Genomic DNA, 18,191 nt, shown 5'->3' with positions numbered 1-18,191 from the left:
AGTGGAACAGTTCGGACTGCCTGAAAGCAGACCAAATGCACTACATCACTGTATTGTACTTTAAGGTAATATATTTTGTATAGAACAACATATCAGCACAATGCCATTTGGACCGTGTGTTTTTCTTTGTAGAAGTAGCTTATTATAGGGGCAATTGAGGCAACCTACTTATAATTCTAAATTAATGTTTTGGGAGACACTTATTATTTTGAAGAGGTTTTAATTATTCATAATAGTTTCCAAACCCTTGTTACGGCTCAGAAAAATAACATAATTTCACCAGTGATAAAAATGGCTTTCAGTCTCATTTCATTTTGCTAAGCAGGTATCAAGGGAAATGGACACATGAATGTTCCTGCAGACTGCTCTGCCATAGGGGTTTTTTGAAATTAAAGCAGATATCTACAAACTGACAGCTCACTTTTGAGTAGGGAGTTTCAATTCAGCAGCTCGGAACACTTGAAGAAGCAGGTAAAACCACATGTGAAAACCGCAGAGAGAGGATTATTTAGGGATACCCTCATTAAACCAGACCCATGGGACAAAATGGAAACTACCAAACTTATCTTCAGGTCCACATCACAGCCATTGACTCAGCCACCTTCACAGCTTCTAAAATACTCCAGTGTCACCTCTAAGAGCTCTTACATTCTGCAGGTGTTCCCAAACAGCTTCTGTGGATATTCTTCGTTGCAACGCTGCACAGCATTAGCAAAACCTGTTCTAGCACCAACAAAATAATCTGGAGGGTTCTACAGAAACTTTAAAGGCTTTCTTGACTGGGAACATCGACATTTTTAATGGTCATCTTTGTGTAAACCAAACCATTTTTAATGGTCACCACTGTGTAAACCAGCAGTCATAGCCGCCACACCTCCTACATTATGTTTCATACAATCATTTCCACTTCACCACTATGCACCTTCTTACTCCGATTTTGGCTCTCTCACTTCATCAACTTTAAAGGCTCTTCCTAAAATAACAGGTTAGTAAAGGTAAATTACCATATGAAACAATGCATGATTATAGTTTCTATGTTTAACTACATAAATAACAGAGAAAAAAAGTGCTTAAAACATTTGCATCCACTTTGATTTCAGCCAGTAAAATCAAACTGTCCTCTAAATATATGAATAATACTGAATACATACTTTCATCCATTTGTTTCCAATAACCTTGTAGATAATTAGAATATTTTTCCCTGGCTCCTTGCCGACAAACCAATAGGTAAACGTGCCTCTGCTCAAATGGAACTTATCAACAAGTAACATCATCTTTCACCTGTCAGTACTATTCCACGGCACTACAACTAACTACCAATAGCTTCCTAGTACTTTCTGCAAAATTTTTTTGAAAAGTGAGTTCAAACATTATCAGTCTTCTCCTCTGAAAATATTATGCTGTTAAAAAAGTTTTAGGTTGTGGTGTTGTTTGGGGGGCGGGGGGGAGGAGGTTAATTAAAAAATGCTGAATATAAAAATAACTGTCCTTAAAGCAACAGCTTAAAATATCTAAGAGCTGATAATTCGCTGAGTAAGCTAGAGGAAACCAAAAGTTCGTTTTAAAAAATATAGCTGTATTGTTCTAAATATAAAATTGAAAGCAGAATGAAACTGCATAAGACCTTGACGTTCCCAAGGAGCAGGTTTCTCACCCTATGTGCATCTTACAGATTTCAGGTTGCACACAGTTAAAAATTATGTTTTAAAACATAATGAGAATAAAATTGTGCCATGTACTTCCATTTCATAAGATACTTATTTTGCCCAGAATAAGACCACCCTAAAGAAGTATGCAAGTACTACAGACCGGTACGAGTAAAATCATTCCCTAATATGACTGCAGCTGAATACAGGAAGAATTTAGTCCAGCAGAGATCCTGCTTTGCCGGGACTGTTAGACTGACTCTCATGTAACAGTCAGATTCCAGCCCTAAAAAGGTAACTGTGTGATTCATCACATAAAGAAAATGTCAGTGAGAGCAGGTCTGCCAGGACAACTGTAATTTTCTTTCTGTAAACCATTGCAGTTTCCTGTAGGAAGTGGCGGGATTATATAAGTCTAGAACTTTTGAGAAACTGAATGAGAACTCCATAGACGAACGTGTACTGCGAAAGAGTCTGCACCATCATCATTCTCTGCTGCCTCAACATGTCCAGCACTCGTGGGATGTCCAGCATCTGAAGGAAGAAAACAAACCATTACTAGTGGCTGGGGAGCAAGCAGACGGGTTTGCACTTTCACAGCAGGAGGTTCAAAGCAGTACCAGTGATCTAAGGGCAGAATCAGCTGCTCTGAGTTCAGCTCTGACAACTCACTGCCCACACGGACTGCACTGCCCCACTGATCGCGCCCACCTCAACTTCCTCATCTGTGAAATATGTGGAATGTTAAACTTGGCCGTCTCATGGTGTAACGGTCTTCACAAATCTAATGGCTGCAGAAGTTTGTTGCAGCATTAGGACAGGGATGCAGAATAAACCAATCAGTTTGTGGAGTCTCAGCTGGCATATTATATTATTAATAAACACTTTACAACTGCTCACTTCTGGCTAAAAGCTCATAAGACCAATAAGACCAGGTTGTATTCTATTAAACTACTGCTTTGCCCTCTGCTGAGATATATTGCAAATACTACTACACCTAGGAATAAAATATTTAATAACACGCATAAAGACTGGCTACAAAGCATGTTCTTGAATATTATCCATTAAAACTATGCCATGAACTAGAAGCGGTAAAGTCAGGGCGAAATCCTGAAATAAGCTCAGTAGTCTCGGACATGCCTTGTTCCACTCAGTTATTCAACATCTTACGGAGTCAAGAATCCAAATAAGCAACCCAGTACCCAGTGTGTAAGTGGGCAACTCTGGAAGATTATTAATTTCTGTCGAATTGCCGACAGCTCTTTGAATCATAGTTGTACGGGCTTTTCCAAAAGCCATATCTTGGGAAAGCTCAGATGACCAGCCATAAAATATTTATTATGCAGATTATTTACTCTTCCACTACCCAACATCATTTAAAGCATGAGAAAGAAGAGATCACCTCATTATGTTCCAAGCAAGCGATCATGATCTCTGACAGTATAACCACTCCTGTCCGTCCTACACCTGCGCTGCAATGTACCAGTACAGGAGGATTCGGGTTTTTAGGATCCGCAGTGCTGTTCGTATGGCGCCGCACTGACTGTATCTCTTCTAAGTATGCTATTAAGTTCAACAATATAAGAAGAATGAATTCAGGAGATGAAGCCCCATAAGCCATGCTATTATTCTAAATAATGCTATATGCTACAGAAAAGCAGTCATTTAACAAATGACATCCCACAGAAAAATGACACACTGTACAAATCACAAGTCATATCCCAACCAAAGCAATGCAATCACCCAACTTCTGTAAGGCTTTCCTTGCCTTATTCCCCTACTCCCCACCAAATGTGGCTCATGGCCATCTTGCAACTGCTGGAACACACTTGAATGTGTAGTATGTGACGCAATTATGTTTTAATCTGTATGACCTTTTAGTAAATTATACACTTGACTTTAGACATAAACAATCACTTTATCAAACTGGCAGTTATATCCCTGCCAAAAATAAAATTCAGTATTTCTTGCTGGTGTGAACAAACTTTTTACAGCAGAATCCTTGGTATACTGATGAAAAGCTCATTCATTTAAAGCAGCCATTTTAGGAGGTATTAAAAAAAATGTTAAATATAACTTACAGAGAAATCCCTTTAAATCCTCTGGACAGCCATGTTCTGGCCAGTCAGTATACTGCAGATGCCAAACTGTTCTCTCCTGCCCTGTGAGAAGATGTTTAATCTTCAAACCCGTAGTTGCATAGCAGCCTGAGTCAGTTCGGAATCGTGTGGTAATCTTAAATCTTCCATATGTCACAGTGTTGTGTCTTGAACCAAGACGCGGCCAGTATCTGAAGCTTTTTTCTCGCCCGCTTTCCTTAAAAGTAAAAAGCTTGCTTAACAAGAAACATGCAAACACTCATACAAGCAATGATCCTGTAACAACTGCATCTCTCCTCTATTAAGTACTACTACAGTTTTTCACTGAGTAAACCAGCCTTCCAGCAGAAAGAGTTTGCAAATTTACATCTTTCTGCCAAAGGAAGGCAAGACAGAAGGGCAAGGGGGTTACTAGAAATTTATCTTTAATTGGTCTTCTTGTTGGAGCCAAGATCCCTTTCCTCTTACAGATCATAACAAAATCACTGCAGAATTTCTGGGAGAAACCTGACTCAGTTTATACTCACTTCCTCGGCTGTCACCATAGCTATGATGGCAATCCCTTGTTCCCAGATCATCTGCCAGAAATCCTGACACGTATTCTGCAAAGGGCCCTGCGTAGCAATGTAATCCCATTCTATGCCACCAACAGAGATCTGCAAAAAGGAAGACATTAGATTAGTAATTATTGAAATTTCCCTTTCCCCAATTCTTCAGGTGCACAAACTTAAAAAAAAGACAGCAACACTGCAGAAGTAGGAGCCCACTGTGAGTTACGTCTGTGAGTTATGTCTGCATTCCATTTTTCAGCTGCACCTCGGCACATTAGATGCAGGAAAGACACTGTTACATTATATAGGCACAGAGCTAAACAAATGTATTTTACATCATAAGTGTAATGTAAAAGTAAGTAGATAAAACTGTATTCCTCTTTTGTGAATTTAAGGTATTCTAGCCTACTCAGGTTTAGAGAAGCTTTCATACTCTGGTGCTATATATGCACTAAAGAGTCAGAATTAGATGTTTCCTCAAAAAATATTATCTTGTTTGAGAATGGTCAGAACATTTGTGAATGACTTGAAGTATAAAAGCTATGCTACCACATCAATGAACAAACATTAAAAAAAACAGACAGCGACACAACTACAACTGCTACTAAGATCTCAACTCCTTTTAGAGAAAGCAACGAAGCAAGTTGTAGTTGCACTTTAGGTAGGTAAAATGCACTGAAAATGAGCAAACTGCCTGGAAGGTTCCTGAGGTCACCCTGTAGCTTCTCCACTTTTTAAACACAGTTTAAAGAGCTACGGTTGTGGAAAGGGGAAACTGAAGACTATGAAAGAGCATGGGTCCATCTGTTCCTCTGACCATCCAAAAAAGCTTAAGCTGGGAACTAGCTGTTGTAGGTCTACTCTGAGAGCACAGAAGAGGAAGATATAAAAAGGATTGTTACTGCAGTTCAAAAATATCATAATCATTGCAAAAGATCCCAGTTTGATATAAAAGTGTTCGCCTTCTTAACTCTGGGAAGAATGGACATGCTTTCTGTTAGCACCAATCCACAGAGAGAGCAGATGAACATAGAAACAGAATGCAGAAGACCTCTGCAATAATTTATCCTCCATTATTCTAGGTAATGAGAATAAACAGGTCCCTCTTTTCCCCAAAGAAACCTCTGCAGAAGGAGGGGAAGAGAAATAGAGGGATTCTCACTCGTCCGATCACATCAATATTGATAGCCAAATACATTTTTCCTTACCACAGACCTGGAAAATATTTCTCCAACAGTATTTTTCTCACCTTGATATGAGATGCATTGATGTACCCTGTGTTATTTTCTTTGGTTGGGACTAGCTCTACTCTGGTGTCATCATAAGGAAGGACGTCCTGGAATCGGTTTCTTTCAGCATTTTCAGGAAGCCGAGCTATTGAGCACTCACCATCCATAAGTCTTTTTTTCTGAATGCGCTCATATTCAGTAAACACCATGCCCTGCTCTAATCGTTGTTCCAGAACTTTACACTGAAAGACAGTACACAGGTAACCATAACAAGTCACATTCTGAGATAAGTCTATTTTAACAGAGAATTCATGAAGGATAAAATGTATGTATTTTCCTCTCCTACATATGTTTTCAATGCTTTTCCAGGTATTCATATTTTTATAAACATACCAGAAAAATTAGAAGCAATTCTAACCGGCACGAATTTTTTTGAGGTGGAAACTAAGAAGCCTGCTATATTTCATTAGGTCACAAAGACTGCGGATACCACTGGTGAAAGTAAAATTACCTCGGAGTGTCTATAAAGACAACCCAGCTGCGCAAAGAAATATTTGGCCAAACCAGGTAGCTATGCTATATTACTAACCACCTGAAATACCTTTGATCAAAAAATACACAATTAATCCTCCTCCTCGATATAGCACATTAGATTATATCATTTGGAAAGGTCTCCTTTAGCTTTGTAATTCGGTGGCGGGGGGGAGTTGACTTTGTCATTTGTACAGGGAAAACCTCAAAAACATAAAGCAAAACACCTGCCTCAATCAATGAGCTAATCATTCACTATCAGTATTCCACATTTTCTTAGGCTGAAAATACTGAGCTGAAATACAGCAGCAAAGTCTTCTTAGAAATTTTTGGTGCAACTGAGGTATAAACCCAGGGTTTTTTCTACTAATATAATTAAAGCTGTTTTATTCAATAAGCTGCTCTGTCCCCTTCTCCCCTTTCTTCTTTCGAAACCAAGTTCTTTCCAAATCATAAGACACTTCTGGAATTCCACAATCTCTTTGCCAACAATAATTAGAGGAATAACATGTAAGATTTCAGCCAGAATATTTCATCTATGTCACATGTCTGCAGCCTCTCACAGCAACTGCTCTGTGGTATCAGATCAGAAAAGTATCTTGTATCAAATAACAGTAATGCCAAATGTTGCAGAGGAACCTCAATCATACACAATTTGCACATCATTACATCAACTGTACAAACTCCTATGTTATCTTTCGGCTAAATTCCTTCATTTAAACTGATAATAACATGAAGTTGAGCAATGAAACAGGCATTGAACCAATTTTAAAGTCATCTTCTAAAATATCTGCAGTCTGGACTTTCTTTCATGTCACATGTCTGCTTTGCATTGCCTCTTCTCAACTGCTTTAGGAATTATTCCCATTTCATGATACATATTCTGCCTCTACACGACTGCCTGAAGAGAAAGCGTAGTGACATGCCTTTTGCATAACTTGACTTCATGGGTTCTTCTTTTACTTCAACACTTTGGGCAGAGCTACCCCGTTTCCCCCAAAATAACACAGGGTCTTATATTAATTTTTGCTCCAAACTCATTGCTTTTTTACATGTATAGCTGCCTGGACACTATTTAAATTTACTTTTTTTTAACTGTAACTAGTGCTTATTTTTTGGAGTAGGGCTTATATCTTGAGCATCATCAAAAATCCTGAGAAGTCATGCTAGGGCTTATTTTTGGGAAAACAGGGTAGCTGAATAAGAATAATAATAGTAATAAGAATAATCATAATCATAATACAGCTGAATTCCATAAAGGTCAATCCAGGAAGAGATGATGGCTATAAGCAAGAGGTAATTACCAACACAGATATTAAATGTAGAATTCTATTTAATAACGAAATGTTCATGTCTGTCCCTTAGCATCTTTAAGGAGGATATATAAAGGTCAAAAAGAACTTCGCCTGTGTTGAAAACGAATGGTCCAATCTCCCTCCTATGGATCTCATTCCAAGCCTTCAAACTCCAAGACCATATTTCTACTGTGTAACTTGCAAATAATTTTCTTGGCCTGTTCCTTATAACCATGGCTGGTGAGAGCAGGAGTGTTCCTCCAGGTTCTAATCCCTGCCCAGTGACTGTCAATAAACTGAGCCAGAGGGATTCTGCAACTGAGGATGCCCAACCACACTCAGAACAGTATTTCAAAGAGACCACTAGGTGCAGAACATACAATAATCACTGTAGACCTTGGTGTATGGAGCTGTTGCCCGGTCAGATGTGTGATGACAGCACTGTTCTACACAGCCCTTCACAGGCTGGATATTGACTGTATTTCACTACCCTGTACCAATGCAAAGGTACATAAGGCAGCCTGAAGTCTACTTACTGATGCTGGTAACCCTGATACATGCAGATGGAATAATATATTTCTCAAAGAACGAACCTCAAATTCTAGAACTTGATGTCCTCTCAATGATCTGAGATCTTTTACTGAATTTAAAATTTCTGCAGATCACACAAGTTCCATCTATATTGTCAGGAACCACCTGGGGGAAACAGATGAATACAATCTGCACAAGTTGTGCCCTGGGGATGCAATTTAACTACAAAATTTATTGTAAAAATTGTATGAACTACTAATAATTACAACGAAGTTCAATCTCACACTCATAATTTTTATTTTCATATGTTTTAAGTCTGCAAAATCCACAAATTAAGAGAGAAGACAGAAGGACTTGGCACAAAAAATGTATTAGTAGATACCAGTTAATTTGCCTCCTATAGGTTCAAAGGGTAAACTATAATCTGAATCACTGTCATCTTAAATCTTAAAGACAAATCTAAGCTACACCCAATACTTCTAGAAATGAAATATCAATCAGAAGTCTCATTCTTCATTTTGTTTCTATTCTCAGTATTTGAATTGCTTTGAATCTGAAGCATTTTAAAGTCAACACAAAGCACCATTCATATACATTTCATTTTGAAAAATCACTAGTGGGAAAGAGAAATCAAGCATTAAAAAACTTCAACATACCCGTTCATCATTTGTTGCTCTTGTTGGTTCTTCCTTCCTCTCATCTGGTAGAGGCATTCTAGTCAAAGTTAGTCCATTCAGGGCAGCTAGCTTTAGAGGCCCTATTTTTTTTGCATCATTTTTGTTCTTTTTCATACCCTGCAAAAGAAGAGCTAAAACTTGTAAACATACCTAAACACCTGATGAAGTTATAAAGTAGAAACCAGATGAGTTCAGTTAAGCAAAGGATACTTTTTTGACCCCTTCTGCAAACAGCTCTGACCTTTTTTCTTTGATAAGCACTGCAGTGAGAGATTATGGTGGTGAGACTACATTCCTCCAAGTACACCACACAAGTCTGTCTTCATTCCAGACAGGTTAATGAAACTGCACGAGAATTACAAATATGGTTCCCTACAAAGCTCACAACTGAGGGTGCGACGTGACAACTCTGGACAATTAACATTCTTGGACAGAACTGCAATCACTTTCCACCCTAGAAACACATACAAGTGATTCCTTACTGTTCAGTGTACAGGCATTATTCTTCCCTGTAAGTGGGCATAACAATGAGCATATACCTTAAGATATTTGGATAGTTACATGTTTGAATAGGTTTGCAACAAACTGCACATACAAAGTATAAACACAGAACTGCAGACAGATCTAAACCCTGAACCAGGCCATGAATCTAAATTATTGAAGTCACCATTCATTATTTGAGAAAAATACTAAAGGGGAATTTTTATGAAAGAAAAAAGTCAGATGATTCTTTTAAAAAGTGTAAGAGAAAACTTAATAATTCCTGCAGTTGCTAAGTTTGGTTGCTAACAAAAATACACTGAAAATACGAGCATATATGCTGCTTGAATTATAATCCTTTCAAAAGCTAAATGGCGGTAAGGAGTACGACAACAAAGCTAAGAGGATGAGACCACATTTAAAAGCAAAAGAAACACAAACACAACACTAAGAGTTCATTGGAAAGCAAAATGTGCGAATATGGGTAGGGACCAGCTCTGTTACCAGGATATTTATCTCAATATTGAATACAGAAAGGTAATATTCTCTATTATGCAATAGCACTCCTAAATATTACTGAACTAGAAAGTATTTTACTGAACACTTCCAGTGAAAAAGTTTTAATATCAATTTCATTTCAAAGGTTGACTTGAACATTTAAATAGCTATCAGGAGGAAAAGGCAGGGTATGATTTTGGCAGACACATCTGGGTCTGTAAATGTATCTTTTGGAAAACAAAATACTGACTACCTAAATGTGAACACAAGGAGAAAGGCATCACCTTCTTTCCCCTATATACACATAATAAGCAGGAAGAAGGAGATTTAGAAAAACATACACAATTATAAAATTAATGGATGCTGATGAAGGTTCACTTCATTGTGTTCAGCTCCATGTACAGGAAGTCTGACAGACAAAAAATTGTGAGAGCAGTAACTATTTAAATACATGGCTTACTCTAGATTAGCTTTCATAGCATCAGCTATAACAGTTACTACAGCAGTAGGAGTTAGATGGTAGTTCCACTGCAGTCCAACTTGTGCAGAAAACTAACACTAACTCAGACTGGCAAAGTTAACAATAACCAATTTTAAAAGCCAATATAATAATAAGAATGGTCTCCCTCCATCAGCACCTGAAATATGCCATGGGCTACATATAACTGAACAAAAGTTTAAAACAAAGTGAGTGGTAAGGACTGCCAGTGAAATTGTACAGTCCCATACAGACCTTGATGTTTCTATGAGGTGGGAATTACAGATAAGGTGAAACTTGCAGTTGTTCACTATTTATGTCTTCCTAAGATTGGAGTAGGAGAAAGACACATGACAAGCAAGAAATAGTGAGATAAAAATAGCTTTAAGGCAAGGTAAAACGGAAAGGATATGAAAATACGAAGGGATGGAGGAAAGAAGAGAATACAAGGAAAGAATTTATTGCCTAATGCATCACGTCCCCCCTCGTAGGTCAGAACGAAACAACAAATGAATTTAAAAAAGTAAACATTCAGCTACATCAAATTTTTCAGTGAAAAGAAGATTAGAAAACTTGTACTGAAATGGAAGCAGCTGCTTCTGTTCCAGATAAGGATAGGTAGGGCAAAATTCAGGATCTAGAACTGACTTTAAACGAGCTCATTCTACAGTTGCTGTCCATGATAGGTGTATCAGATGGATGGAAGCTGCACAGCTGAATTTGTGTGGGAGGACTATACAAACAGAACTCAGACGTGGCAGAGAAGGGGACAAAAGACAGCTAAGCAAAGATAGCCAGGGCAAAACAGAAAAATAAAGGCCAAGCTTAAGGTAGCTTTTAATTCACGTGTTTTAAAAGCATCTCAGACTCATTAAAACAAAACAAATCTCAAACACAAAACCCCAAACAACTGCTGGTACAGAACGAATCAAAACAACCCAAAACAAGAGGAATAATATCCACTTACACCTAGCGGGGGAAGGCCTTCCACAATATTCTTCTTCCCAGACAAAAGATCGGACACAGGTCTCTTCTTTACTGAATCTTTCCTTATTCTGTATCTCCCTGATGTTGTAAGGTCAGATTCTGACATAGATGGAGTAAGCAGTCCTTCCCCTCTTCTCTGTACCTGGCTTTCTACTAGTAAATGAACAGGACTCATATCTTTCATTCTCTTTTCTGTCTCAGTAATATGTAATTTAGGCTCAAGAATATGCAAAGGGCCAGCAGACGAAGCAACAGAGCTATAAGGGTAGTTCAGTACTGAATCATGAGAATAACTACCCATAACAGATGACAGTTGGGTTTGATCTTCAGGGAGTGAAGAAAGACCTGTAGCAGACTTGTTTTCTTCTTCAAATTCTTCTTCTTCCTCACTACTGTGAATCAGCATAGTAGCATCTGAGAGGGTTTTCTTATGATCACAGTTCACACCTTCTTCTTCCTCATTTTCTTTTTGCTTTGTTCTTTCCATCAGAATGTTGGGCTGTGACCCTTCTGAGATAACTCTTGGAAGAGCCACATCTGCTGCAGAAGCTGACATGGTCCTCTCTTTAATTCTTATTCCTTCAAAGCTGGGAGTCAAGCCTGCTATTTCAATACTGTTCCTTTTCTGCAGCTGAGCATGGTGTGCTGATGTTAGAGGTTCACTGACTTCCTGAAGAGAATGTGCCACGGGCAGGCTGTCTTCCTGAAATGTCTGGACAGAATGGTGCACTCGCCTCGTGATAAGGTCTGGATTGCTGCTGCTAATGTAGATATGTCGTGAAAGGTCTGGAGTACTATTTGCAGGTCTCGGGTAGGGGTATGGGGGAGGTGGTCGGTAGACTTGAGTCTTCATTATATTTGGTGCTGGATAGTCCTGAGCCTGGAGCTGCACGTTTGTCAGCTCAGGCACACTGACCGCCCCGACAACTGGGCGCTTTTCAGCAGGGTAGGGATAGGGGGACTGGCTGTGAAAACTGTAGTTCAGGTTAAATGGATAATGGTTCGATTGTGGAGAAGCAAAGTGAGCATGTTCTCGTATTTCAGGCTGACTGTACACTAAGGCATCAGGCCTGCTGTAAGCATAAGAATTGCTGATGTTAAGGTTTCTCATCGAGTGACTCTGCCTATTGGTGTGCACCATCCCCCTGTTGAGCTGTCTCATCACGGTTTCATAGTCTGGTGTGGGACGATAAGAAGGTGGTATTAGTGCACTGTGTCTATGTGATGGGATGTAATCGGTCCTGAGGACATCACTTCCAGTAATGCTTGGGTTAGAGGACATGGGGGACGGCTGCAAGTAATGTTGTGGGTTGTTCAAGGAGTTTGTGCTGTGTGCGCTATAGACACTACCATTGCGGATCCGACCACTGTAGTCATGAGGGGCTCTGTCCAAGCTAGTCTGAGAGTGACAGTAGTATCCATTATGATTGCTCACAAAGAGGTTATCTGAAAGTAAAGTTTAACAACAATCTTTATGTCTAAGACATCATACAAAGATATCCTCAATTAAGACGTAGCTAACTCATGTCAGAGATTTTCAAAATCTCAGTTATTCTTCGCTATGTATTAAGTGTGAAAGTAAAAAAAAAAAAACACCAGATTTTTTTTGTTTTGTTGATATCTAAGGTATGTATAGCAGAATAACCTATTATGTTCATTTAAATGATGCAAATTTCTATTGGAAAACATTGTCTAAGAATGGCTTTTTTCTGTTTAGGAGAGGTTCGCTAAATTTCAGTTCAAGTTAAACAAAACCCATACCAATCTTAAACCACACTAATTGAAAGACAGAATGTCTGCCCCAGGGTTTGCACTAATCTAATGAGATTAGTTTAAACAGAAAACAAGAAAAACAAAAAGCACCATGAATAAAAAATGCACCAAAACGCTAAAATTACCCCACAACAACCAAACAAAACCCCCTCACTCTTCTGCTACCCTTAGGACATAAGTAGGTATAGTACTACAAGACCTTAAAAACAAAACAAAACAAAACAAAACAAAACAGATTTTCTCCAGAAATTTTGGAGACTCTTTAAACCACCATCATATATTGTTTGCACATTAATATATATTCACTGTCCTGGGTAAATACACACTTAATAATTTAACTATTACTTAATTGGATGTACAATCTGCCAAGGTCCAGAAGACAACAATTCAGTCATTGCTCTATATACCTTCCAAGAATGAACTCTACAGGTTCACCAGAAGAATTGCCACACATTTGTTAATGAATTTGCTGACAACCAAAAATTATTTTGCTTGTGAAAAATTGTTCAAAAATAGGATATGTGCAGTAGCAAACATCCAGCAATAACATTCCAACATTATAATGAAAAGAATCCAGCTACATTCTGAATTTAAATACCTGTACCTTCATGAATATTTGTGTAACTCTATTTAGATAGAAAATGGGATTATTCCATTACCAGTGAGTTGTTAAGAGTATTTTTTTTAAGCAGCTGAGTTGTAGGACATGAAGGTCCCTGTCAAAACTGAGGCAACTTTTCAAAAGTTCAGATTAAGCCCTTCAGGGCAGTAGCTTTGTTAATTAAAGACACAGTGTGTAAGAATAAAAAAAAAAAAAAAAGGAGAGAAAGCAGCCATGACTCCACTGCAAACCACTTGGATTAGGAGTGTGCATCCCTTGAGAATTCTAATTAGGGTTTGTTTTGGTGTTTTTCTTCCCTTTTTTGCAAACAAATGTATACCAGACCCATAACTTGCAGACTTCCTTAGCCTTTGAATTCCCCACCACCTTGTGGCCTAGTGAACTCTGAGAGAAACTGCTCTCTTCCTGCATCCTGGGTTTAATATTTTTTTAAATTTATTTTTGAATTGTCTGAGGGCCCAGTTACTCTTTGCAGCAAGGATCTCAGAAGGAAGAATCTCTTCGCAAAGATCTCAGGATGCCATACTGTACAAATTTGGTTCATGAACCAAAAAACAGACCAGTCAGCTTAAACTCACACAAGGGACCACAGTCTCTAGCTGCTGTATATGCTATCCTTACTAACTTGCTCATATCCCATATTTCACATTAGCCTCTATGCCTAGAGTAGCAGCAGGCACTTCAAATGACTGTCGTATTACAAACCTGTTCTATGTTCGCTCAATGAATTCATTCAGCTCTAGCTAAAGTAGCTATAAATGCAAACTATAGCTTTTAACTTCTGAAGTTGTGTAGTGTGGCCTTGGATTTAATGAACTTACCTTGGGAGGATGCATATGGTTCCGTATAATGACCATTGTAATGCAGCTGAGGTGGTGGAGGCATCATATAAGGCTGAGGCTTGGGCTAAGAAATAAAGCATCTTATTGTTAGTTAAAAACTCATGTTTTATTTTCAAAATAAGTCTTGAAGATTTTTTATATATAATACATAATACCTTATACCTTACATCTTACACCTTATACCTTATATCTTATATATAATACACACACATGAAGTCTCAGTCTTAAACCATTTCTCTAAATCTGAAATGTAAGCTCCTCCTGTGAGGTCATACAAAACATAATTAAAAAAAAATATATATATAAGGAAAAACTCAGAAGCACACACCCCCAACTCAAGAGTCTATCTTGCCATCTGACATCTAGGAGAATCTCCTAGATGAGTCTCTTAGAGACAGAGTAATCAACCTAAAATATTCTTCATTGCAATTATTAATATTTTAATTCCATTTTTCAGATATTACATACCAGCTTTTTCTACAAGTCAGAAACAGTTCCTCAATACTATACTCATCTTTTTCACTGCTCATTTTATTTCACTGAAGGAAACTAATGTCTGAACAAAAGTCAATTAAAATCCATAAAAATGCAAATATAAAATTTTCTGCTGTCCTTACCATAGCCATCCTGGAGGAAGACCGCCTTCTAACAGGATTCACTGTAATGGGCTGGGTTTGTCTACAGAAGAAATTTTATGGAGACAAATGATTCTTAACAACACCAAGACTCATTTCAAACTTTGGAAAGTGCTCAGTTAAAACCACTCCACATTTCTTGGAGCCAAGCCTTGCATTATATAGTCCCCCCCAACAGTCTCAAAAAGAAAGAGCTCTGTGCATAAACCACCATCGCAGACAGTATGAGAAGAATAACAAAACCAGCATCAAAATACCTCAGTTATTTCTTTGCCTCCTTTCAATGCAGCATAAAAAGGAGATGTCCCTGAAGCACTGCAGCAGGGTAGAAAAAGCAGTGGAGTAACTGGGGACTTGTTCCAAATTTGAGCCCCATATAAAATCTCATACTCTAAATTACCTGTTCTACAAGACCAGGTATAAAATATTTTACAGAATGTAATGTTGCTCATGTTACAGGAACTGGAAAGCGTGACTCTACTGCACGACCATTTGTTTGCTCTAACATTCAAGCTAACAGCAACAATTTTTCATAATTTGTTGGATTGCCTCCAGGATGTAAGGTTCAGAAACCTTAAGTTCCTTTTTCCCCACCCCACGCTGTTCCTGTATTCTGCATCTTGCAGCACCACAGAGGTCAAAAGACAGCTGAATAACACAAATGCAGGAATTGCCAGATTTCAGAAAGAATATGATTTTTCAGCTCACCCTTTGGGAAGTGAAGGACGAGAAAGGATTGGAAAGCGTGGAAGGGAAAGAATGAGGGAAGATTTCTGAGAGCCCTCCTCAGGTGGAGAGTCCAGGGAGCCTCTAAAGACAAGGTACGTACAGATAAAGAAAAAAAAAAATCGGAACTTAATACAGGTGTGCATAAGACAGTTGTCAGCGGCAGGAACAGATGACAGGGAATCTTAGAGATAAGCAGGAAAGTTTTTTGAGGACTTTTCCTATCAATAAAACCATGTTGTGGTGAAAGGGTTAAAATAAGTAATCCTAGAGACTGGCATTCAACATGGAACTACATATCGAACATTATTCAGACAGCAATGCACAAGTCCCACCAATGCAGTGCTACTACCAATATTTCTTATCCCACTCAAAAGACAGCCTGGTTTACAAGCTTTGGGGTATGAGGTCTGCTCTGAAATTAATCTTACTCTTTAAACACACTAAGAAGTCATTGGTGCTACAAAATATTCCAGTCTTTCCACTGGCCTCAGCAAATTTTGGACCAACCCCTCCATAGCTATCTTCTTGTGTACAGAGAAAAGGAATGGAACACCTGGGAAACATGCTTTTTTATGACAGACTATTCAGTGGGTCAAATTCTCTGTTCTTTGGCTCAAGTAAGTTAATCAAAGGAAAGCTGTACCAGTAGAATAACTCAAATTCCAGCCTTTGATTTACAAGTTGGAGAAGAGCCCATTTAAATTTAATTTGATGAATTGTATTAAATTTACTTTGCACTGGTGCTACTTGAGCTGTACGGATTCCACGGATATCCAAAGGACCACATACCTCTCAGCTGCCAATCCAGCACATTTCAGGAGTGCTTCACATACACTTCCCTCTCTTTTAAAGGCCTCTAGTGTGTCCTTTCAGAGCAGTTCACCCAAACCCAGGCCAAAATCCCAGTGATTCCAACAGCTCACAAACATCCTGGCAATAGTAGCCCCCAAAGCCACTGAAGTCTGTCAACAGCACTGAGATCCAGCAGCAGAGGCTAAAACACTATTACTTTTGGTAAGATTTCAATGCTTAATATTTTCCTCTGTTAGAAGGCAGAATGTGTTTGAGAAACTAGTCATAAATATTTTCTCAAGAAAGATTAAGAAAAAAGGCCCAAGTCATTAATTACTACCTTCTAAAAATGACAGTGAAGACATTACAGAGGTTATAAAAGATTTCACTTCCCCACAGAAGCTTCAAGGGCACCAAGAGTTGCGCTGATGTATTCTACTTACAGGCTGCATTTATTTAGTCTGTAAAATTTATGTCTAGCCACACACATCCTCCACACATATTTTGCTGTTTCCATATCTTCCTGCCAAAAAATAAAACAAAAATTTGCATATTAGGCCAAATACATATACCCATCACTTGTTTTCAGACAAATCATTAAAATTTTTAATATTAAATTAGCATTGACTGATTTTGTCTTAATTTAATTTCATTACTGTCAAGAGGTTTGCCTTAAAACTATACTTCGTGGGCCCAAACACGCACTCTATCCTAACAATTGTATTAGATTGATGAAAGTTGAAAGTAGAAGCTTTTTGTTGAAGACACTCTTATCAGCTATAATACTAACACAATTTGCAACGTGCATATATATATATATGTACACACATATATATATATATATATACACACACACACACATATATATATATATATAATACTGCAAGACTGTCAAGAGCTGTCTTCTTGACAAAGGCAACTGGTAGATGCTACATAAAATTAATTATTCATGGAATGCCATTGCCCATTCCAGCAAAGTTCTAAGACAATATTTATCTTTAAACACCACTGATTTAAAAGTCAAAAAAACATGCCAGAAATTTTACTGGAATGGATGAAAGTTTTTATGACCACCTCAAACAAACCTGTCAATGTACTAAACATAACCAGTTAGATTTTTAATGCCTTCCTGTAGAAAGCCAGCCAGAGACAGTATTGTTACTTTTGACTCACTCATACAGTTCAAAGTGGCTAAATATATTAAAAGTAGCTTTTATACTTTGTGTTAAATTAGTAGTCTTAATTTGTGTTTTTATTTATTAGTGAAAAAACAAAAGTAAAGATCTACTCACAGTTTGGAATTGGATCGTCTCTTCTTTGTTTGCCAGCTCTAATGTGAAAAAGGATTTGTTGTGGGACATGTTGGCAATATCGTGCCACCTACAGACAGAAAGGACAGAACATGACTGGCAAGCTCTGATCTTCAAACCACAGAAAATGCAACTGAAGAACAGAGCCACCACCAAGAATATGGATAAATAAAAAGTTCATCAGTCTATCTGAACAAGTTGCAGAGCATCATTAAATAACTGCTGAAAGGAAATATGTACATGACTAACTCTTTACAGGATGCACAAAATGTACAGTAATAAGTTTACTACTTGTCTTCCACTTCAAATTCTGTCATATGTGGGGCATTTTTTGGTTGTTTTTTGTTTATTTATTCGGTTTTTAAAGTCAAATTTAGTTATCAGTAAATTATAAAGTTCTGACTACTTGAAAGGAAACCACACTTTTGGGGTGGGGGGAATCTACACTAAACAAAGCCATTAAGACATGATTATACATATTTTCTA

General features: G+C 38.0%; 1 protein-coding gene across 1 annotated transcript in view; it reads right to left on the bottom strand.

Annotated features, from left to right (window-relative positions):
• Positions 1-2,051: 2,051 nt before the first annotated feature.
• The window catches only part of PTPN21 (protein tyrosine phosphatase non-receptor type 21), a gene marked incomplete at both ends in the record, with an annotated part of 36,884 nt that continues 20,744 nt past the window's right edge, over positions 2,052-18,191 (bottom strand). Inside the window, 11 exons of the mRNA XM_080345195.1 lie at positions 2,052-2,180; positions 3,049-3,209; positions 3,728-3,962; positions 4,273-4,401; positions 5,546-5,767; positions 8,539-8,676; positions 10,983-12,448; positions 14,219-14,303; positions 14,857-14,917; positions 16,839-16,918; positions 17,688-17,775. Of these exons, the coding sequence (XP_080201321.1) occupies positions 2,052-2,180; positions 3,049-3,209; positions 3,728-3,962; positions 4,273-4,401; positions 5,546-5,767; positions 8,539-8,676; positions 10,983-12,448; positions 14,219-14,303; positions 14,857-14,917; positions 16,839-16,918; positions 17,688-17,775 (2,794 nt within the window). The remainder of the gene's footprint in view (positions 2,181-3,048; positions 3,210-3,727; positions 3,963-4,272; positions 4,402-5,545; positions 5,768-8,538; positions 8,677-10,982; positions 12,449-14,218; positions 14,304-14,856; positions 14,918-16,838; positions 16,919-17,687; positions 17,776-18,191) is intronic.

Source organism: Nesoenas mayeri (assembly GCF_963082525.1).
Source record: "Nesoenas mayeri genome assembly, chromosome: 5".
NCBI classification, from domain to species: Eukaryota; Metazoa; Chordata; class Aves; order Columbiformes; family Columbidae; genus Nesoenas; species Nesoenas mayeri.
Note: the sequence above shows the minus strand (reverse complement) of the source record. Positions and strands in the feature narration are given on the sequence as shown.